General features: G+C 41.3%; 2 protein-coding genes, 1 long non-coding RNA gene and 1 pseudogene across 4 annotated transcripts; 3 read left to right on the top strand and 1 right to left on the bottom strand.

The window, feature by feature from the left end:
- The first annotated feature begins 1,929 nt into the window (after positions 1–1,929).
- LOC143903116 (uncharacterized) lies at positions 1,930–3,902 on the top strand. The gene is made up of 5 exons (XR_013258610.1): positions 1,930–1,993; positions 2,278–2,471; positions 2,607–2,796; positions 2,912–3,205; positions 3,508–3,902. It is a non-coding gene; the product is annotated as an uncharacterized LOC143903116 (long non-coding RNA).
- A 404-nt stretch (positions 3,903–4,306) lies between these two features.
- LOC143903112 (complement component 1 Q subcomponent-binding protein, mitochondrial-like) lies at positions 4,307–7,908 on the bottom strand (annotated as a pseudogene). Its single transcript, XR_013258608.1, has 4 exons — positions 7,644–7,908; positions 7,323–7,534; positions 7,007–7,095; positions 4,307–6,551 (listed from the first exon to the last, which is right to left on the bottom strand). The product of XR_013258608.1 is annotated as a complement component 1 Q subcomponent-binding protein, mitochondrial-like (transcript).
- Positions 7,909–17,900: 9,992 nt separating this feature from the next.
- LOC143903247 (uncharacterized) lies at positions 17,901–19,503 on the top strand. Its single transcript, XM_077416704.1, has 2 exons — positions 17,901–19,250; positions 19,447–19,503. Exons 1-2 carry the CDS (start codon positions 17,901–17,903, stop codon positions 19,501–19,503), a joined length of 1,407 nt encoding a protein of 468 aa, XP_077272830.1.
- Positions 19,504–20,241: 738 nt separating this feature from the next.
- Positions 20,242–23,016, top strand: LOC143903235 (uncharacterized). The gene has a single exon (XM_077416696.1). It carries the CDS (start codon positions 20,242–20,244, stop codon positions 23,014–23,016), a length of 2,775 nt encoding a protein of 924 aa, XP_077272822.1.
- The last annotated feature ends 717 nt before the right edge of the window (positions 23,017–23,733 follow it).

Raw genomic sequence — 23,733 nt, 5'->3', positions numbered from 1 at the left:
GGCAGATATTGGGATTGCCCAAATTTTGAACGAGTTGTTCCCCAATGAAGATGGTTTTGATCGGCCTGAAGGGTTCCTTTCCTTGCCATTGGAAACTGAGGAATCTTTTGCAAGCTTTGATGGTCATTTAGATGATAAAATATTGTATGGTCATATGGTGAGTTTTCTACCACAGTTATATATAATAATGCAGTTACTAACATGTGTTTATTAAGTACTTTGATTGACTTTCTTTGTGTTGTAGCTCAAGTATCTGTTATGGAAGGGAAAGGGAGAGACAACCTCTCTTTTCACTTACTCTATTTTGTCGACCCTACTTAGGAATAACTTGGCACGACTCATTAGTTGAAAAGGTTCTGGAGGAATCAAACTCAGTTTTGAAAAGTCCAAAGTAAAAAATCTAGTAGATTTTTTACTTTGAACAACTCGAACCAAAAAATAAAAGACAAATAGTAGAATTCATGAGAATCACGCAAGTTTTCAATATAAGCTTTATAAAAGCTTTTATAAAGCTCACAAACGGTGAAGTCGAAATACAACTGTAGTCCCCCAACCTAGTTGATCTAGTCTGACCGTTGCATGGAAGTATTGAACCATCGTTTCATATGGTCTTCAAATACGGAAATCTGTACCTTAGGAAACTTCTTCAAGCAAACACCTATTAGAGAGAAACAAAGCAGGAGTAGTTTAATGTATGTGTATATACATAATATATATATATATATATATATATATATATATATATATATTATGTATATACACATACATTAAACTACTCCTGCTTTGTTTCTCTCTAATAGGTGTTTGCTTAATAGGTATTTCGACTTCACCGTTTGTGAGCTTTATAAAAGCTTTTATAAAGCTTATATTGAAAACTTGCGTGATTCTTATGAATTCTATTATTTGTCTTTTATTTTTTGGTTTGAGTTGTTTTGCATAGTTTATATATTTATGTGTCTTTCAGGCTATTATTTTTGTTTTGTCTTTGATTTAAAAAAAAATTCATAATCTACTGCCATAATTTTGTGAAGTTTATAATGTTTGTTGGCGTTTTTAAGAAAACAATGTTTTTCAAGTTAAAAGAGATCTTCTATGTTATTTTTTGGTTAAAGTAACAAGACTTTTCTATATAATGGTCAGATGTTTGAAATGCAAAATATTTATAAGTTGAACTGGCTGTGCTTATGTTTGAGATTAAATCTTTAACTCTCTTTAAGTCTTGTTGACAAATGCTATTTGAGGACTTTTATCAATTTTTTTCTGCATTTTTATATGTTTTTGAGAAGACTGATGTCCGTCCTCAGAGTTTATATAAAATATTAATGTAGTGTTTATATACTTCATAATGTAGCATATAATATAGTTTCTGACTTAGTTATTATTGATATACTTAGTTTATATAATATATATTTGTTCTTGTGGCTAAACAATGTGTACTACAAAGGCACTGCAATAAAAAAGTAATTATAATTTATTTCTGTATTGTTCCTTCATCTGTGAATTTGCGAAACTGTTTTTCCTAATTAATACTAAATACAAATCAGCGGTGCACTGGTCAAAATGACATCAAAATGACATAAAAATGACATAAAAATGACGTCAAATTGTACTCATTTTTTCCGGTTTGACGTCATTTTGACTTCCGCCGTTTTGACGTCTTTTTGACATCATTTTGACATTTTTGTGACTTTTTGTTCTCAGCAGATAGCAACTATGTTTAATGTTTATTATAAATGGAATCGATTGGAAATCATTTGGGGATGACATCTTGATTGAAAATTTTATTTGGAAAAAATCGGTTTTTTTGTAATTTAAATAAATCTTTGTATTAATGTTCTTTTTTCGCTGCACTTCTGCACTAGTACAGCAAGTGAACTTATTGCACTAGTTCAGAAGTGTAGCGAAAAAGAACAGACCATTATCGGAAGTAGTGTGAAAATTCTACATTGACTCGACATGACATACTCCGAAAATGTTAATTTATCATGAAGAGGTTAGTATTCATATTTAACATACTATTTGAATATTTCTTGACGGGAAAGCAATTCGTGTTTACGCGAGCGTTACTTCTGCAGTAACTTACGATAATTCACTCGTTTACGCGGAGTACATTATCATAAGTTACTAACTATAAAATCCCGTTTACACGAAGGAATAATCGTAAATTACTACAGAAGTAACGCTCGCGTAAACGTAGTAATAGTTCCTTATTTTTTATCTAATTTTAATCAGTTTTTAATCTTAATCAGTTTTTAATCTTTACATTTGACACTTTAGAAATTATCATACCACTCTTTCATAAAGTTTTGTGTTAGAAATATATAATTTCTAACAAGTTGTGAAAGTACATTGAAGCGGCACGCGGCCGATGCGTGTTCGCATGCTGATCGAAGGATCTCGCGATCTTGAAGAGACAAAGCGCGGAGCTCACTCACGTGGCGGACTCTGGAGCGCAAACATATATAGTAATTGTGAGTTGTGATCGCTCGTGACTGCGGTCATCTGTGATAAAAATCTAAAAATATCTTCTTTCTGTTTTAATCTAGATATCTGAAGACTTGATATTTTATCTCACTTAATATTTAATTCTTATTTGTTTGCCATAGGATTACTTGGTGAATTTGCTGAACCTGGTGAGCCTGGTCATGCTGGTCTTGATGGTAGACCTGGTATTCCAGGACGTCCAGGACCAAGACAAAAGGGAGCTCCTGGTGAATATGGCCCGAATGGACTTAAAGGAATCTGGCGATATAGGCCACAGCCTTTGCGATCATAAAGGAATAGTTGGAGAACCAGGTATAACAACCGTTATTATATTTAATCAATTTCTCTTTAAAGTTAATTAAATGATAATAGTATAAAATAAAACAATTAACATTAATTAATTTGTATTATTGCATGTTTTGATCAGGTCTGCGAGGATTTGTCGGCCAACCGGGTATGCCAGGTTTGGAAGAATTGCAAGGCTTTCCCGGGAGCACCTGGGCCGAAAGGTTACCGCGGAGAACTAGGAATATCTGCGGGCAGTAAGAAAGGACAACCCGGCGAACCTGGATTGCCCAGATTTGATGGTTGAGTTGGACCAAAGGGATTGAAAGGTGACTCTGGTCTGGCTGGCTTTGACGGATTGCCAGGACCGAGAGGAGAAAGGGGAGATACCGATGAATCTGGTCTACGTGGGCTGCCTAGTCCTGAAGGACTACAGGTGAAATTCTCGAATTATAGTTCTCGGCAATTACGGTATCGGCAATTTCAGTATTACATCCGTTGATTCTTCTAACAATTTGAAAATACACATACTTATTTAGGTTTGTTATTTAAATTAATTGGTTTTCTGTAGATTATTAGAAACAACTTCTTTATTTAGATCTTTTACTTTAGTAACAATAACTATGCAAGTTTTACAACAAACAAATATTAAATTGCGGGTTATCAAAATTATATAATATTAAATTATTGTCAGCTGTATGTATAACATATATTTAATTACGCCTTACAAAATTACAGCATAAAGATGCAGGCGCGGACGGTGGCGACCAGTCTCTAATCTCGTTCGGCTCCTGCTTGAAAGAGTTCGGCGTTAGGCCGTTTATTGAGTACCGCGGCTTTGGCTTTTGCAACTATTTCGCCACATCGTACTGTCTGATAACCATTCACGACGAAAACATGTTCCGCAACAGAGTAATTCCTTTATTTTAAGTATTAAAAGAATTTAAACGAGATATAGGAAATGATGTAGAGAAAAACTTCAGTAATATATTATATTTTCTTTCTTTTTCTACATTATAAGCAAAATTAAAAGAGCAGTACAAGTTCATTTATGCTATAACTCATTCTCATTCATTATAATCACTAGACAACTTATAATACAATACAGTACTTAAGTTACATTCTATCATATGGCTGTCTTCTAAAAAACATAAAGAAAAAGCGCTCTACTTCTATTTTTTATGTAACATATCAATATGTAACATGTTGTATATATATATTGTCACGACTTTTTCACTCCCGGACCGCTCCGGGACGTGTGCCGGATCAAAAGGAGTAAGGAGAGCGGGATGACGGGCCTCTCCGACGATTCCCTCGCACCTCCGACACTTCGCGAAACGAATTTACCGTTGGGCGCCAGACGCGTCAACGCGCGTCCGCGAAATCGCGAAAGAAAGCCAACACAAGACGCAAAGCGAGACGTGCGGATGTGCGAGGAATCGGCTAGCTCAACCTAAAGGCTGGGGCGGGGGTGATGAAGGGCGGCGCGATATTCGGCGGGGTGACACGCCATAAATAAGGTTCCGAACTCAATCGATTAATAAATCAAAATAACATTTATTCATTAGAAATGCGCGCGTGAAACATATAGGGGCCGATTCGGCTCCGGCCGGTCAGGCAAATCATATAATCAGTCGCGCAAGCGTCCGAGATGAAACAAAAGAAATAATGATAGCGCGGACACCAGAATAAACGAAGTACGGCGTTATCGTGTAATAAACGCGCAGAAGGCGCTGCGATTAGATCAGAGAGATACAGTATGACAAAACTTACCATTAATATGGAACACCAACAGTAAACACGAAATAATCACAGGAATAAAAAATAAGATCTCGCAGGAAAGATCGCGAAAGGGCGATACCTCACGCTCGGAGCGCGTGAACGTAACGCCGGGAGTCGCGCGAGAATTCTGTCGCCAATTATCTTAAGCCTAACGCAAGTATGAATCGTGGCGTAAGCCACGTCCCAACGTAATGAGGACCGAACGCAACACAATAACGTAAGATCAATTTCGGCGCAATCGCAAGGAGACGCGGAAAACTATAACAAACGCGAAAATACGGACTTAATCTAACGCGAGAAATGATCAAAGGTAGCGCCAGTTATTCGGGCAAAGACAATACTGTCCTCAGTGATTTCCGAACGCGAAAACGGGACGCCGAGGCAATCGGCGTAGCGCGAAATACCGGAAGAAACGCGAGGAAAATAGGCGGGATTACCGCGAACAATAATAACACGCAATCACCGAACAACGCATCCGAACATAACTACCCTAACACGCACGATTCTCTGCGGCAATTAGCCACTCACGGGCGGTCGATTAACGCGAATGATGTGCCGACGCATGCGAAATTCCACAAGATCAATGTTTGGTAATGTGATACGCCGGGAATACGGAAGGCACGAGACACAATCGCGAGCGCGGACAGTGCACGAAACGGACTCGCAGTAACAACGGATCTCGCCACGCATCTATCCCGATCTCCAGAGGCTCGCAATCGCGTCTTTATCTCAATCCCGCGGCCACGATACCATCCCGAGGCCCTTCGCTCTCGCTGTCGATCGCCATTCGATACGCGGTCTCAAGGGACCGCACGCGTCGCGATATTACAACGTTATCCCGGACGAGAGCGTGCACCAGAGGGCGGCGTCGTGGCGTTACATTTCGCGATTAATTACTGCGGGCAACCTCACCGATGTGATGTCTCCTCGTGGGGCTCCTCGCCGTCACCTCGTACGGAGGATCGTCGCAGCGTAACAGGTTTTCCCGACTCGGGGCGGCTATCGCGTAGTTTAAGAGAACGTTCGGACTCGCCGACGGACGACCAGAGAGTGTCTCGCTAGATCCGCTCGATAACGGAATCGATGCGGCACCCCCTTCCGTAGGGGCGTGCCAACTAATCGAGAGCGAGCTTGCAAGCTCGCGCGATATTCTAACGCAGGATCGTCGTAAGGTGGATCCATCGAGGGCGCGCAACGGTCCCTCGGCGGCGTAGCGACTTCTTCAGTTTGTCCCTGGGCAGCGGACTGGACTTTGTTCTGGCCGGTGTGCCTCCGGTTGCCCTCGGGGCGGTTATCAGTCACCCCGCGGGCCGGTATTCCGTGGAGGCAGATTGCTGAGGCCGGGTTTTCCCCGGTACCTGGGGCCCCGCTATCGGCGGCCTTGTCCATCGGTGCCCCTTTCGCCGCACGCCTGCCGCGTGTTGCTCTCGCCGCCCGTGATCCCTGTAGTTTCCGCTCTCGCCACCCCTCCTCGGTCCTTGGTCCTCCCGGACCCCTTTCGTTATCGGTACTCCCTCGAAGATTCGCCGTGGTGTGGGTGAGGCGCCGTACGCATTACAATTTATACATGAAAATAAAAAAATAGTCAAAACGCGGAAACGATATCGACTTTTTGGCCTCTGGAGATCTCGTCGTCGCCTCTCTGGCTCGTCCCTAAGCGCAAATTTCCGCGCCTTGTGACGGCGGCGGGGCGCTGCCACGAAGCGGCGGGCCGCAACGTCACAATATATACAAATTACATTGTAAGTATATATATATATATATATATATATATATATATATATGTATATACTTACAAACTACAGTATCACGAATCGCATAAACTTAATGTTAGATCCTAGAATTACTTTACGGATGTGAATTTTGATAAGCTCTCCACTAGGCTAACATAAGCTGTATGCTGTATGCTCGTAGCATGTGCTCAAATCGATCAGTTTTTCTGCAAACTCATTTGAAATGCCTTTCTCCTCGAGGCAGTTCATCAGTAGGTCGTACAGATACTGTAAAAAATAAATAGTGCTTTATTTAATATAATAAAGAAGCTTAATTAACACTTATATGGGATTGTCTTGTTTGTGCCTATGACTGGTTATAGAAATATTAGCTATTATAGAAAAAAGAGAATTAAGGAAACATATTAGTAACAACTAAATATTTAAAATATGTCACAATCTTAATTCAACGCACACATGAAAGAAGATCATGAATTAGCTTTATAAGACTGTTTATAATTTCCCAAAGATCAATAATCAAAGTAACGATTAATTTTTTAAAACTTTTAAGTATCAAAGCGATATTCTAGAAAAGCAAAGTACCGGTTATTAAGTTTCTGAAGATTAACGATATTTATCACTATATAAAATTAATTAATAACGTATTTAATTATTAATTATATTAATTTTTGTTAAATAATTATCATGTTAGAAAAAAATATAGATAGGATATAAATACTTACACCATCGATGATCTCACTAGCTACAGAGTATACCTTATCGCTGTGTTCTCCTTCATACAGCGTGATTTCATTGATGCCAAATATGTCACCTGCAAAAAAGAAAGTTAAATTACAATTTGAAAAAACATTAAAGAAACAAATAATATAAACTAATAATACAACAAATGAAATCGCATATCGATTTTATCTGTAGCATTTAATTATAATATATGGAAGAGTGATTTCACACAATACCAAGAAATAATTATCAAGATAAAATTAAGAGGTCTTTTTGTATTCAATATTTTAAAAGAGAAGATATAACAAGTGTACATACTATAATTATCATCTGCACCCGATGCACCAGGTTGATTATTAAAAGAACACGTGAAGCTTAGAGTCTAATTACCCCTCACTATATCTACTGTAAAAGTCGGTTTGCTCTTCATTTCGCCAATTTCTACATTATCACTAGTAGGATTCGTTTCCTCTTTGGCATCCACATCCATGCACTGATGTATAGTTCACGTTAAACGAAATATGCGAATACTAGAAAAAAATAGCATAGATTTAATATATCAAAAATGTACGGAATAATCCATAAGTCGATATGGCAAAATTTTCTATATCTTATAAACAATATATCTTATAATCTTACAATATATATCTACGTATCTATATAATTTCCACCAAATCCTTTCTCCGAAATCATTAAAAGCTTTTCAACGTTAAATATGAATACTAACCTCTTCACGATAAATATTTTCGGAGTATGTTGTCATTTCGAGTCATGTAGAATTTTCACACTGCCGATAATGGTCTGTTCTTTTTCGCTTCACTTCTGAACTAGTGCAATATATAAGTTCACTTGATGTACTAGTGCAGAAGTGCAGCGAAAAAAGAACATTAATACAAGATTTATTTAAATTACAAGAAAACCGACTTTTCCCAAATAAAATTTTCAATCAAGATGTCATCCCCAAATGATATCTAATCGATTCCATTTATAATAAACATTAAACATAGTTGCTATTTGCTAACTTGACGCTCGATAAATTTTGTTAATAACAAAAAAACTATTCTTTCCCAAATGTTTAAACAATTTTCCCAAACTTCCCCAAATGATTCCCAAATTATATGAACAATAATAATCCAAAAATATTCAATTCGTCTGCTAACTCTACGGCGGTCAATCGCTCTTGGAAAATATCTTTTTGCAGCTACCAGCGCGCAGCGTTTCGTTTCGACACCATATTTTTTTGGCGCAATCTTGACAACGCAGTGCGCGTGCGCGCGTTACCACAGAAAAAGTTCTAGTTCTAGCTCTTTTCTTAATAATACAGAAAAAAAACCATTAATCTTTTTGGCTTAATGTATACGAGTGAACAATGGGTGAGAAAAACAAAACCCGCATACAAAATGGAAAAAAAAACGATAAAATATAGCAAACATTTTTTTCAAAGTTATTAATAAAATAATATGTAAATAATAAATAAAATATGTTTTATTCTATATTATATCAGAGAGAGAGAAGAATGAGAGTGGTCATGCCCGCGTTTTAGGTGGTCCCCGTCCACGAGCGCCTCTATGTGCACAAAACGTGCACATTGAACTACGTAGCCATGTCCACGAAAATTTCTGATGGGTAACGCGTTATGTGCACGCTCTATTGGTTCTGATCCGTGCTATGTGCACGATCTTTTGGTTCTGTTCCGTGCTATGTCCAAAGCGTCGGTAATGCATGATAATGCATGACACTTACCCGTAAAGCGGGTAGCGCACACTTCTGCATAACGCATAATACGTAAGCGTAAGAAAATTGATTGGTCTATTTTCTTATGCTTGCACATTATGCGTTATGCAGAAGTGAGTGCTCCCCGCTTAATACTATACTACTATACCCGTAGAACATGATTATATGTATATCATACAAATTTCAAATATACATGTAGTATAAACGCACACATGTATTGTAAAATATATTTTTGCGTTTATGATGTAATTTACAAAAGATCTGTTGTTTTCAATAATCTGTAATTTGAAAATGTACATTATGTTATATATATTTTTAGAAATTATTTTAATAAATTATTTTTATATTTTAATAATATATATTTTGTCTTCTTATAATTTTAATATTGCATTTTTATTAATATTTAAAAGTACGATAAAATTAATATTCAAAAATAATTATGAAAATAATATATTTCTTAAAAATTGATATTACCAAAACTTCAACAAAGTTTTTAGTGAAAAATGCTAGCATGTCAAACAAGAATGCAAGTCTATAGGCAGTAACAACGATTATTTTATCTATATTTTGAAACGACTACAGTTTTACAAAAGGCGTCGCTATAGCGAAACAAGTGAACTGCGCGCAAGTGAACATCTCGATAAAAATTGAGAGCCGTGTATGCTATGCTCAGTGCAACGGAGAGTCTCTCAGCAGTGCACAGTGCTACTTCGTTAATATAATTTTGCAAATTAGCGTTCTACATCGTAGTTATCAAACTACGTTTTTATTGATATTCTTTTATTTCTATTTAGTTATCATTTTATAGTATATATACTGCAGTCATATAAAGTTTATTTAGTTATACAAAGTTTAGTAAATAAAGTATAATAAAGTGTTCACAATGGAAACAGTTTATGATAAGTGTAGTGCTTATAAAAATTGTCGCAACGGACGATATTCTACAGGGTCACATTTATTTAGGTTTTCATCAAAGGATGATGCAAGACAAAAATTATGGATACGCAACAACGGTAAGTTTCGAATATCTTTAACTTTTATTTTATTTATAAATCACGTTACAATAATATCAAGAGATACGGTAGCGTTTCGCGTCAAGTACACGCGAAGCGAGACCGCACCGTTTTTTACGCGAACGCATGAATTGCGAATACCCGAGATTTTGATATCTCAATAACGAGTGAACGGATCAAATTTTAAATAAGCAGGCTTGATTGATGCTAAGTAGCTTGGGTTCGAATTACATAATAAATGTTTTTATTTTTTCGCTACGTTTGCTCTACGCGAGTGAAGATATTATACAATGCAAAGTCTGAAATGTTAAATTTTACATTAAGAAACGTCATTGTTGTCACCGTACGGTTGTTTTTGCCTCTATAATAAATACCTGAAATTATTTAAACGCTGATTTTATGAAAAACTTATTTAAAGTTTTTGTAGAAGAAATATATAAATATGTGTAAAGGTAAAGGATTTGACGAAAAATTAAACTTTGACATAAAAGATTTATGTAAACAAGTGTAAGGAAGGACGTCAGGATTGCAGGTTAATTGACTAACGGGTCAACTCGATAAAACGCAATATATTTATTGAAAAGATCCGCGCGTTATTTTTGCGACTTGCTCGTACGCCGGTTATACAAGAACCCGAGCAGCATTTTGACGTCCGCCCGACGTTAAGATAAACACACTTAACGTTGGTATCCAACGTTTTTGCTACGTCGTTTCAACCCTCTTTTGCACTAATTTGGGGAATCAAATTTAGGTTGTACCAACGTTGGAATCCGACTTATATAAGTTAAATTGAGGTTACATTTTTTTCACCAGTTTTAACGTTGGTATGTAAACTTTGATTTTGTACACTCTGCTAGACCTGAGGTTATTTTTTCACAACGTACATTTTAGGTGTAGTTTTCGTGCTTCCATTCAAACCATATGACGGCATTGGTGTAATAAATGTATCATAATACGTACTTATCAATTTAGCACAAATAAAATGGCTTTATAGGAAAAATATAGTTTGCGCAGTCTTTGATACTATTGTAATTTTGCCATAAATACACGAACCCAGCACTGAAATTGTATAACAAAACCCACTTTATTGATAAATGTGGAAATGATAGGTCAAATTTAGACGAATCCTTTCTAAAATATTCCAATTTACTAAATATTTTAATAAATAACTAAAATTTTTCAAAGTGTAGATTTTAATTTTTTTTCATCAAAATTACTTTTAAGATAAATATGTTGTCAAAACTTTAACAACAGATATTATATAAATGCTTTAAATTGTTAATAAAGTGCGTTAAAAAATTTAAATCTAAATATACTGGAAAATGGCGGATTATTTGCCTTCCTCTTTGAGGAATGAAAATGGCGAAGTCAGCGTTCCACACTATATCAAAATTTACGTAGTAAAAGGTGCGATAAATTCTACTAAAATTTGTCTTTTCGTATAAAATAATTAACTTTTTCCGACTTTTCCAAACTAAGTAGTATCCCACTGTAGGCAAAATTGTACCTATATTGACTAAAAGTCTTAACAAGGTCGCCAAACTGACTTAACATGTCGATAAAGTATTAATTAGTTGAAAATTCTATACTAGATTTGCGAATGAGTCGTATATCTTAACCAAATCCGACCTATGCAATACCATCTATATGGTGATCTAGTGCATGGTTATGGCAGCCGTGCAGCCGAGCGAACGCGCTCTCGAGCTGTGAACCGCGCGGCGCGCGCGCGTTGTTTCCCGACGACGCGACGATAACCGCGTGAGATGAAATGGACCGGTTCGGCCGTGGATCGTCAACATTCGTCGCATAGTCCTCATAGCTCACGCACGACGCCGCGAATTGCCGTCGACGATGCCCGCTTGACGCAGCAGTAATCTGCTCTACATTTTTTTAGGCAGAATTTGTTACCATTTCTCGCGATTTCTTAACGTCAGTCAGAAATGACCACAGGCTATGGCATGCCGTTTTACTTTTTAATAGCATAAATAAAATTATACTCAATATAAAAGTTTCAAAAAATAATTGTCTTCAGAAAAATTGCGATTCTTAATAATGAATTAAAATTATGTTTAGACATAATAAAAATTGACGAATTAAAATTATGTCTAGACATAATAAAAATGAATTAAAATTATGTGTACACATAATTTTAATTCAACCCATTTTTATTATGTCTAGACATAATAAAAATTGGCTGAATTAAAATTATGTGTACACATAATTTTAATTCATTTTTATTATGTCAAGACATAATTTTAATTCATCCAATTTTTATTATGTCTTGACATAATAAAAATGGGTTGAATTAAAATTATGTGTACACATAATTTTAATTCATTTTTATTATGTCTAGACATAATAAAAATGAATTAAAATTGTGTACACATAATTTTAATTCATTTTTATTATGTCTAGACATAATAAAAATGAATTAAAATTGTGTACACATAATTTTAATTCAACCCATTTTTATTATGTCAAGACATAATAAAAATTGGATGAATTAAAATTATGTGTACACATAATTTTAATTCATTTTTATTATGTCTAGACATAATTTTAATTCATCTAATTGCTTCCTCATAGAGGAAGCTTTGTAATGGTGAAAAATTTTTTTTTCGAGATTTTGATGGAAATAGGTTTAGAATGTTCTAAAATGTCGAAAAATCATATTAGTAAAAAATGTCCGGAAGTATGTATGTATGTGTGTGTGTGTGTGTGTGTGTACGGATTTTTGTACACGCATCTACTTCTACAATTTTTTAGATACCAGTTTGAATTTTTGCACACAAATAGAGTATTATAGAAAGTATGTCCTCCTCAAATTTTATTGAAATCGGTCTACCGGTATAGATTTTATGCAGATTTTCCTTTTTTTGAAAAATGTGTTTTACGCTGCCGCTTTCTCAATATTTGAGATAGCGATTTATTTTTAATTTTATTATGTTTTCCAGTTTTTTCTACCCCTATATTTCATATATAATTCATTAAAATTTGATTGATCAGATCTCGTATTACACACATTTGAAATTTCGAAGAATTTGTACATACATAGAAGCTTTATAAAACTTGATCTGATCAACCAAATTTTAACCAATTATATATGAAATAGGGGTAGAAAAAAGACTGGAAAATATAATAGAATTAAAAATAAATCGCTATCTCAAATATTTATAATATCGGGCTGATTTTTTTTATCGATAAAGTATTGTTTTAGTTTTTAAGTGGACAAGTATTTTTAGTATTTTTTAGTGAATGTATATAATTATTTACGCAGTCCCCAAAAGAGTTAAGTGTGAAATCAGAACCTTTGCTAACAAAGCTTCCTCTATGAGGAAGCCAAAACAAATAAATACCGATAATTATACCTCGAATAAAATAAAAACTTGCACACTTAGGAACTATGAGGAAGCAATGTGCAAGTTTCTACTTGCACAATTAAAAACTACGAGGAAACAATGTGCAAGTTTCTACTTGTTTTTATTATGTCTAGACATAATTAAAAATTGAGAATTAAAATTATGTTATGACATAATTTTAATGCACCGAATGAAAATGATGTTTAAACACATATTTCTTTTAAATTTTGAATTAAAATTATGTCTAGACATAATAAAAATTGGATGAATTAAAATTATGTCTAGACATAATAAAAATTGGATGAATTAAAATTATGTCTGACATAAAAATAAATCCGCATTTTTATTATGTGTACACATAATTTTAATTCATACAATTTTTATTATGTCTACACATAATTTTAATTCAGCCAATTTTTATTATAATTCCGCATTTTTATTATGTGTACACATAATTTTAATTCATACAATTTTTATTATGTGTACACATAATTTTAATTCATACAATTTTTATTATGTCTAGACATAATAAAAATTGGCTGAATTAAAATTATGTGTACACATAATTTTAATTCATTTTTATTATGTCAAGACATAATTTTAATTCATTTTTATTATGTCAAGACATAATAAAAATGAATTAAAATTATGTCTTGACATAATAAAAATGCGGAATTATTTTTATGTCAGACATAATTTTAATTCATCCAATTTTTATTATGTGTACACATAATTTTAATTCATTTTTATTATGTCTTGACATAATAAAAATGAATTAAAATTATGTCTTGACATAATAAAAATGAATTAAAATTATGTCTTGACATAATAAAAATGAATTAAAATTATGTGTACACATAATTTTAATTCGTCCAATTTTTATTATGTCTAGACATAATTTTAATTCATTAATAAAAATCGCAATTTTTCTTAGACAATTATTTTTCGAAACTTTTATATCGAGTACAATATTATTTATGCTATTGAAAAGTAAAACGGTGTGCCATCCAATTTTCGTTAAATTTTACTTTGACGAATTAAAATTATGTCTAGACATAATTTTAATTAATTATTTTTATGCCTAGACATAATAATAATGTTTCTAAACCATTTTTCTCTTTATTGTAAATTGGAGAATTAGTTTTTATTTGTATACTAAAAATGTTTGCTATTAAAAAGTAAAACGGCATGCCATAACAGGCGACGTTTCACAACGTTAGCGTTTTACAACGTTTGATAACAAAACGTTGGTTTACGTTGGGAATTACGTATTGAAGTCGCTCGAAAAGTGTAGTGCAGAGTATAACGTCAGGCGAACGTTAAATATCTTAACGTCGGGTAATAGGACTTAAACTGTTTCGAATTTGACGTTGGGAAAGTGATAAAAAAAGCACGTCGTAATTTTAACGTTTAGACAACGTCCAAAAAACGTTAGTAATTATAAGTTACATTTTATAACTTTCTTGAACCGCTTACAACGTTGTGATTAGTAGAAAAGTAGTCCTTAGTCGGAAAGTTAACCGAAAAATGCTGCTTGGGAAGTGATTCGAACAGGGAGTGTCTCCCTCGCAAAGACTCATAGCCAATCACCGCACGCATGCATCAGCCAATCACAGCACATCTGCTACAGCCAATCACAGCACACATGCATCCACCAATCCGAACGCTCTAGGTGGCGCCAGGCGCGAGTGTACCTACGCGAGCGCCTCGTAAATAAGCGCGGGAAATTCAAACGGGGTTTACGGCCTTAATCACCGTTTACAGTTCGGCCATTCCTGACGGGGCCTTCGACCTCGAAGGGTTGCAAATTATATAATTTATAATGTAATACAAAACGTAAATCATAATACAGAAATGTAATATCGAGTGTAATTAAAATATAATATAATATCGCAAAGTAACACAAATTGTCGTTCAATACAAATTAACATAAAGAAAAATTTAAACTGTAAGAGGTTTGAAGAAAAGAAAATTAAATGAAAAATACTCGATTTTAGGTGATAAATGAATACAATAATTTTTAAGGTTTATTGACAGGTTTAACCCATGGTTTCATCCTGTCTGGAGACAAAATCGAATTATATGATTTCTGTGAAATATTGAAACCTGGAATGTCTGTAATGACGTATCTATTTTTGTTAAGAACTTTGGCCACTAAATATGGGCCTTTATAGAAAGCTTTAAGTTTCTTTTCTTCCCTTGGCTTAGTGACAGCAGTGTTTCTAATAAGTACATAATCCCCTTGGTTATACACGGAGGGTTTCTTGTGACGTTCATCGTAGTATGCTTTGTTATAATTTTTAATACTTTCGGCCGCTTGTGTAATGCTAATTCTCGACTATCTTCTCGTTCGGCCTCAAAATCTAGATCTGTTTTTGCTAGGTCTTTTAAAAATCTAATTAATTCCACATCAGGGTGGTTACGCAAATCGTATCCTAATAATATTTTGGACGGAGTCGCTTTAAGCGCAGTATGATACGTATTATTAATGGTATATTGTACGGTATCTACATGCTTATCCCAATGTTGTAGGTCTTCGCCTATCCTACAAAGTGATGACTTAAGAAACCTATTTACTCGCTCCACCAGACCGTTAGCCCATGGCGCTGCTACGGCTACCAATCTATGGGAAACGTTTCTTTGCTGTACGAATGAAGCGAATTCTCGTAAGGTAAACGCGGTTCCTCGGTCCGAAACAATTGTTTGCGGATTGCCAAAAGTATTGAAAATATCAGTTAGGTGCTTGATGGCTTCTTTAGAGCCTGTTGACTTAGTTGCAAATAACCAAGTGAAACGAGAAAAAGCGTCAATAACTAGAAAAATATGTTTAAATCCGTCTTCCGTTTGATTCAACGGTCCAAAATGATCGATATGTATGATTTCTAAAGGAAGGGTAGGATATTGTTCGTGATTTGAAGTTCACCTTCTCTCGTATTAAAGGTTGTGTTAGCTAAAAGGCAATTTAGACAGTTGTCAATGTGAGTTTGAACTCTTTTCCGCATTGACGGAAACCAATATTGAGCTAGGATACCTTGAACAGTTTTCTCTGTCCCGCAATGTGACACATTGTCATGGTAGATTTGTATGATATTCGGTATCATTGACTCCGGAACTGCAAAAAGTAATTTATCTGAATATTTCCGGAATACTAATCCGTCAACAATAATGAACTTCTCGTTATCTTGTGTTTCTTCAAGTTTTTCAGCAATCAGTTTGTATTTGGGGTCTTGTAATTGTTTAAATTGAAGTTCTTTAGCTAATGAGAAAGAATCGATAAAAGCGACGACACGGCTAAGTGCGTCTACATGAAGCATTTTCTTTCCTTCGCGATGCTTCGTGTCAAAGTCGTAATTCTGTAATTCTAATGTCCATCTAACAATACGTGGATTGATTTGTGTTTTCTTCATCGCGAATACTAAGGCATTGCAGTCGGTAACTACAGTAAATTTAATACCTGATAAATAAATATAAAATCGTTCTACGAAACGTACTATAGCAAGCATTTCCAACTCGAAACTATGATAGTTGGCTTCTGCCTTGTTTGTAGATTGACTAAAGAAAGCTATTGGAGCCCACTGGCTCGTGTCTTGCTTTTGTAAAAGAATACCTGCGACCACGGTCGTGAATACAGGTCCGGAAACTCGTCCGTTTTTTTGGTGGTGGGGGTGACTCGCTTAATGACGATATTTTCATAGGTTTGCCATGTTACCGCGCGCGTCGCTGCGTTGCAAGGATTATTTATCATGCGCGTTGTCCACTAATCCGTTTCACTGTAAAGGTCCCCGCACAATGAAAAATATAAATAACAAGGAACAAATATTAGTGATTAAAATTAAGAAATCAGGAATAAAGCTGGCGTTTTAAATGAGTTCAAATGTGGATGAGTGGTAGCAAGAGATCAGCCTTGCAGTCTTACCATTTTAAGTTCGATTCAGATTATTGTTCTTTTTTTACAAATATTTTACGAAAAGTAAGATAATGTGTTATTTAATTATTACGCGTTATAGTAGTTATGTAAAAGGCATAGTACCTGTTTGAGATCGAAAACTCAGCACCGCGACGAAGTCGCGTTCGGCTGCATGTCAGCACATGCAAATTGAGTAAATTAATATTCGCGTGAAATACCGCTCAGGAATTGTCGCGGAATATTCGGTATAGCATGGATCGTTCGGGATTAGCTTTCTAGAAACTTTAACATTGTAATCAATAATAAAGTCAAACAACAATAACGCTGGAACAAAGGGACGATCCATGCTATACACAAAGCACTCAAAAACAGGTGACGACCCCGTCGGGTCGCAACATGAAACCGGTGACGTCAGCTTCATGACGCGGGACTTTGGTGGCCAATCACCCTCCCGAAATTCGGAGAAATCTGCAGGGAGGGAGTTTCGCCTCGGAAGCGTTAAAAGGACCGCCGCTGCGCCGCGGAATCGATTTCGCTCGCAGATCACAGAAAACCGCTTTTCACACCGCTTTACGCCGCTTTGCACATCTCTTTTCGCTATTCCGCGTTTTGAACACGCTTTCGCCGCGTCGCTTGCCGTAGCTTCTGTGCGCGCTTCACGGCTTTCTTCGGCCACTAGAGAAAGAACTGTAAATACCTGTACATACATTTTTGAATATATCTGTTTTATTTTTCAATTCTGTACTTGTCTCCTTTTCTGTGGTCGTCTTCTACCTCGCGCTCTCTCGCGCTACCGCGTGCTCTCGAACATTTTTGGTCTTTCGAGCCGGATCATCGCCGGCAACCGCGAGTTCGGGAGTGCCTCCTCCAACAGAAGACAACCATGAGTCTCGACCAGAACAACATGGTCAGCAGCCAACACGAACTCTTCAGACGCATCTCAAGAGCCGAAGAGAACCTGAAGAAGATAAGGCAAGCGAACATCACCCTCGCCGCCATCGAGACCCGCATTCGCATCCTCGACGACCTGTGGGCAAAGTTCGAGAGTCAGCACGACCTGATTCGAAACTGCTACAAGGATTCGAGCCGCTACGCTGAAAGTGAGTACGCTCAATCAAACTTACTCGAGACCGCCAAGATGGCTTACGTGCAGCAGCGTAGCGTCCTGTCCGGCGAGGCCGACCGCCGCAAGCCCGCGCAAGCCTCCACACCGGTGGAGCACGGTAACGACCGCGCGTTGAAATCCTCGCTGCCCCGTATACAGCTGCCGCAGTTTTCGGGTGAATACGAGAAGTGGCCGTCCTTCCGTGACGTCTTTCGGTCGGTCATCGGCGATCAGTCGTCCATTTCGGCAGTCGAGCGGCTGCATTACCTCCGCTCGTGTCTTAAAGGTCCGGCTGAAAATTTAATACAGTCGTTAACAATCACCAGTGAGAATTACGATCGCGCGTGGGCAATTCTCAGTAAACACTACGAGAATAAGAGGGAACTGATCCGCTCCAACTTCGCCACGTTTACCGCCGTGGCGAAGATGAAGGGAGAAACCGCAGATGAGCTGAGCCGCGTCCACAACGCCGTCACGGCCGCAGTTAATGCTCAGGAGAGCATCGGGAGGCCCATCGAGTCTCACGGAATGGACCTCCTCAACCACCTGGTTGTCGAGCTCTTCGACCCGCGAACGCGACTTGAGTGGGAGTCCTCCACCCGCGACTCCGTCGATCCGCCGGATCATGAGGAACTCAAAAATTTCATCTCGAAGCGCATCCTCACGCTGAACGCCGCGAGACCGAAACCCGCCGCGAAAGCCCCCGATTCCACTCGGTCCGCGAAGACCCACGTTGCGAAACAAGGGTCAAAAAAAAGTTCCGATCCGCAGTGCGCCCTGTGCAAGGGGAAACACTCCTTGATGACGTGTAGTGACTTCAAATCCAAGTCCGCCGCAGACCGAAAGACGGTTGTCGAGACCAGCCGATTGTGTTACAATTGCCTCAGCAATCACACCGTCGCGAAGTGTCAATCGACAAAGAACTGCTTCACGTGCAAGGCTCGTCATCACACGATGCTTCACGAGGCATACGTTCCCGCGTCAGCATCGACCGAGGTCTCCGCGCTGTCCGCTGTGCGCTCCGCTGACGACCGCAAGGCGATCTTCCTCGCGACCGCGCGAATGACCGTCGCCGACCGCTACGGCAATTCGCATCCCGCTCGAGTCCTCATCGATCAAGGATCGGAGGTTTCAATCATCGCTGAGTCGCTCGTACAACAGTTGCACCTGCAACGATCTCGCTCCGACGTGTCGATTTTTGGAATCGGGGGGTCGAAATCCGGGTCAACCCGCGGGAAGGTGACGGTGAATCTCACATCCGTGACGACCGGAGTCACGATTTCCGCCGTCGCGTTCGTGCTGCCTCGCCTTTCTCTGTACCAAGGCTCAACGACCAAGAAGAGCCCCGCCACGTGGCCCCATCTCAAGGGACTGCCTCTAGCCGATGCACAGTTTTCGGCTGGAGATCCGGTCGAGTTGCTCCTGGGAGCAGAAGTCTGCTCCACCATCCTCGAAGAGGGCCTTCGAAGGGGCGGGCCGCATGCCCCGATCGCGCAGAAGACAGCCTTCGGGTGGATTCTGTCCGGCGGCTGCGGTGCTTCGGCCCTCCACGCGCGCGGCAGCTTTCAAGCGACGGCCGACAACGAGCTGGCCGATCTCGTGCGCCGCTTCTGGGAGCAAGAAGTAGAGCCTTCCACCCCCGCCGCCCTCACGCCAGATGAACAGAGGTGCGAGGACTTTTATGTGCAAACGCACTCTCGCACGGAGACGGGACGGTACGTGGTCCACCTACCGTTTTCCAAGACGCCAACAACGTTGTCGAAAACTTGCCGACCGGCCGAACGCCTGCTGACCGCCATGGAGCGTAAGTTCCACAGAGACGCCCGGTTCGGAGAGCTCTACCGTCAGTTCATGCGAGAGTACGAAGACCTGAAACACATGGAGTTAGCTACGGTCTCGCCATTCAATGAGAATGAGTATGGATGCTTCTTACCTCATCATGGAGTCCTCCGAGAATCAAGTTTCTCCACCAAACTACGGGTGGTATTTAACGGGTCGCAAGAGACAGTGTCCGGCGAGTCGCTGAATCACCACCTTCTCACAGGCGCCAATTTGCTACCCGCTTTAGCCGACGTGCTGGCGATGGCACCGCTACGCTTTCGTCACGGACATCGAAAAGATGTACCGGCAGATCCTCATCCACCCGGACGACAGGACGTACCAGTGCATCCTCTGGCGGTGCGCCCTCCTCGCCCTCGTGGGCGTGTACCGGCTTCGCACGGTGACATACGGCCTCGCGTGCGCGCCGTTTCTTGCCATTCGCACGTTGCAACAGTTGGCTCACGACGTACAATCGCGATATCCGCAGGGAGCGATCGCGTTACGCGAGGACACCTACGTCGACGACGTTGTCTCGGGCGCGAACACTCTGTCCGCTGCGATCGCGAAACAGGCCGTACTCCGCGGACTGTGCACGGCGGGCGGGTTCCCGCTTCGAAAATGGGCCGCGAACGACGAGAAAGTGCTGTCAGGAGTCCCACCCGAGCACCGACTTCACCACGAACCGCACTCATGGGAAAACGACTCCTTTTCCACTCTCGGGTTGTTGTGGCACCCGAACGAGGACACGTTCGCGTTCGCGATTCACCCGCGCACCGTCACCGAACTCTCGAAGAGACGCGTCCTCTCGGAAACCGCACGTCTTTTCGATCCGCTAGGATGGCTCGCCCCCGTGGTCATTCGCGCGAAGATTCTTATCCAGTCCGCGTGGCTCCAGAGACTCGATTGGGACGATCCGCTTCCCACCGCCGACGCGCAAAGCTGGAAGAGCTTCCTCGAGGAGCTGCCTCTCCTCTCCCGCTTACGCGTCAACCGCTGGCTCGGCAGCGGGGACGAAGACGCACAAGCGAAACTGCACGGCTTTGCCGACGCATCCGAGCGAGGATACGCCGCTGCTGTGTACCTCCGCATCATCAGAAACGGCTCCGTGGCCATTCATCTATTGGCCGCAAAGAGCAAGGTGGCCCCGCTCAGGCAGGTGACACTGCCACGACTCGAGCTCACCGCCGCCGACTTGCTCACGTCTCTCACAGATCACACTCGTTCCACTTTGCGTCTGTTCACAGCACCCACGTTTCTTTGGTCCGACTCGCAGGTCACCCTGAAGTGGATTCAAGGACACGCTTCCCGCTGGAAGACCTACGTGGCGAACCGCGTGGCACGCATTCAGCAACGGCTGCCTGACGCTCAATGGAGACACGTCCCCGGGAGGGACAACCCAGCGGACTGCGCCTCCAGAGGAATCGCCCCTGGCGAACTGCTGGAGCATCCCCTGTGGTGGACTGGACCCGCCTGGCTCCGCGAGGACCGAGCTCATTGGCCTAGCGGAGACCTTGTGATGTCCGACTCCGATCTGCCCGAACAGAGAGTCGCGGCACACGTCGCCACCGAGAAAATCGAGGAGGAACCCGAGATGCTTCTCCGGTTTTCCTCCTTGCACCGGCTCCTCCGAGTCACGAGTTGGTGCTTGCGTTGGCGTCGCACCGCTTCCCGCACTACCGCACTATCGACCGAGATCAATGACGCACTGCTGCTCTGGCTTCGCGCAGTGCAAGGACTGCACTTCACCACCGAGATCACGGCACTCTCTTCAAACCGCACTGTGTCCCATCGCAGTTCGTTAGCGAGCCTGAGTCCATTCCTGGATGACCACGGCGTGCTGAGAGTCGGAGGCCGCCTCAAGCATGCCCTGCTTTCCACCGATGAGCGACATCCGATGATCACACCGCCGTCCTCGTGGCTCACTCGGTTGCTCATCGAGTCGTGTCACCGTCGAACACTGCACGGAGGAGTGCAGCTCACTCTCGGCTTACTCCGCCGTCGCTTCTGGATTCCTCGTGGCCGCTCAGTTGTCAAACAGCGGCTTCACCGCTGCATAACTTGCACCCGCTGGCGAGCCACGACACCGCAACCGCCGATGGGCGACCTTCCGAGAGGCCGAGTCACGCCAGCGCGTCCCTTTCTCCGAACCGGCCTGGACTACGCCGGCCCGATCCTCCTCCGCACGAGCAAGGGCCGCGGACATCGAGCGTACAAGGGCTTCATCGCCGTATTTGTGTGCCTCTGCACCAAGGCGGTGCATCTGGACGTCGTGTCAGATTACACGACGGACGCCTTTCTCGCAGCTTTCCGTCGCTTTATTTCCCGTCGAGGCCTCTGCGAGGAGATGTACTCGGATTGCGGCACTAATTTCGTGGGAGCCGATCGAGTACTGAGGGAGCTCTTTCAAGCGTCGTCTGCCGACGGCCGTCGCCTTGCTCACGCCGCCGCCACGGAGGGCATAACCTGGCACTTCAACCCTCCGGCTGCGCCGCATTTCGGAGGACTGTGGGAGGCCGCCGTGAAGTCGACCAAATTTCATCTCCGTCGGGTCATAGGGGAGACAACGCTCACTTTCGAGGAGATGAGCACTCTCCTCTCTAAGGTCGAAGCCTGCCTTAATTCTAGGCCGCTGCAGGCTTTGTCCGACGATCCGGACGACATATCCGCTCTCACACCGGGCCACTTCTTGATCGGCGCTCCTCTCCTGGCCTTGCCCGAACCCGCCTTGCATGACGCCGCTGAGAGCTCACTTTCCCGGTGGCAACACCTCCAAAAAATGCGCGATCATTTTTGGTCACGGTGGTCGCACGAGTATGTCATCGGGATGGCAACTCGATCAAAGTGGCTCAAATCCGAGGACGCACCCGCCGTCGGCTCTCTGTGCTTGGTGCGATCCGAAAGCACGCCACCGAGTCGATGGCCACTGGCCCGCATCGTTCAAGTACACCCCGGAGACGACGGCATTGTACGCGTAGCCACAATCCGCACCACCACGTCCGAGCTGGTTCGACCGCTGTGCAGGCTCGTGCTTCTCCCGGGGGCTGAGGACCAGCCGCCGCCGACGGATGCGTGAGCTCACCGACACTCGCTGTCACTTTATTGTCTCATTGGCCTTCAGCCTGCAATTTCTTGCAATAATGTGACTCAGTCTCGTCAAGTATTCGTCTGTTTCGGCCCTCTGCCACTGTCAAACCAAGCAACCGCTTATCTCGGTTGTCCGCCTCAACTCAATGAATTTTGCAACACGTGAAATCACTTTCGCGCATCACTTCACTTCTCTTTACTTCTCGCACGTCACCGAACTCGCGTTACGTATATCGCGAATATTTATGTGTCTCGCTCGGGATCGTCGTTATGACACTGCGCAGGCGCACCACGCCGCTGGCGCTCGCCTGCACCACGCGCCGAAATCGATCGCATATCGATTCTGTCGACCGCGACGTCGCGACGCGTCGGGCGCTTCATCGAGCGAGCCATCGAGCACACCGTCCTGTTTCGTCAGGCATGACGAGGCGGGCGGGATGTTTGAGATCGAAAACTCAGCACCGCGACGAAGTCGCGTTCGGCTGCATGTCAGCACATGCAAATTGAGTAAATTAATATTCGCGTGAAATACCGCTCAGGAATTGTCGCGGAATATTCGGTATAGCATGGATCGTTCGGGATTAGCTTTCTAGAAACTTTAACATTGTAATCAATAATAAAGTCAAACAACAATAACGCTGGAACAAAGGGACGATCCATGCTATACACAAAGCACTCGAAAACAGGTGACGACCCCGTCGGGTCG

Source organism: Temnothorax americanus, unplaced genomic scaffold, assembly GCF_048541705.1.
Source record: "Temnothorax americanus isolate GAGA-0224 unplaced genomic scaffold, ASM4854170v1 Scaffold103, whole genome shotgun sequence".
NCBI lineage: Eukaryota > Metazoa > Arthropoda > Insecta > Hymenoptera > Formicidae > Temnothorax > Temnothorax americanus.
This window is presented reverse-complemented; position numbering and strand designations above follow the sequence as displayed.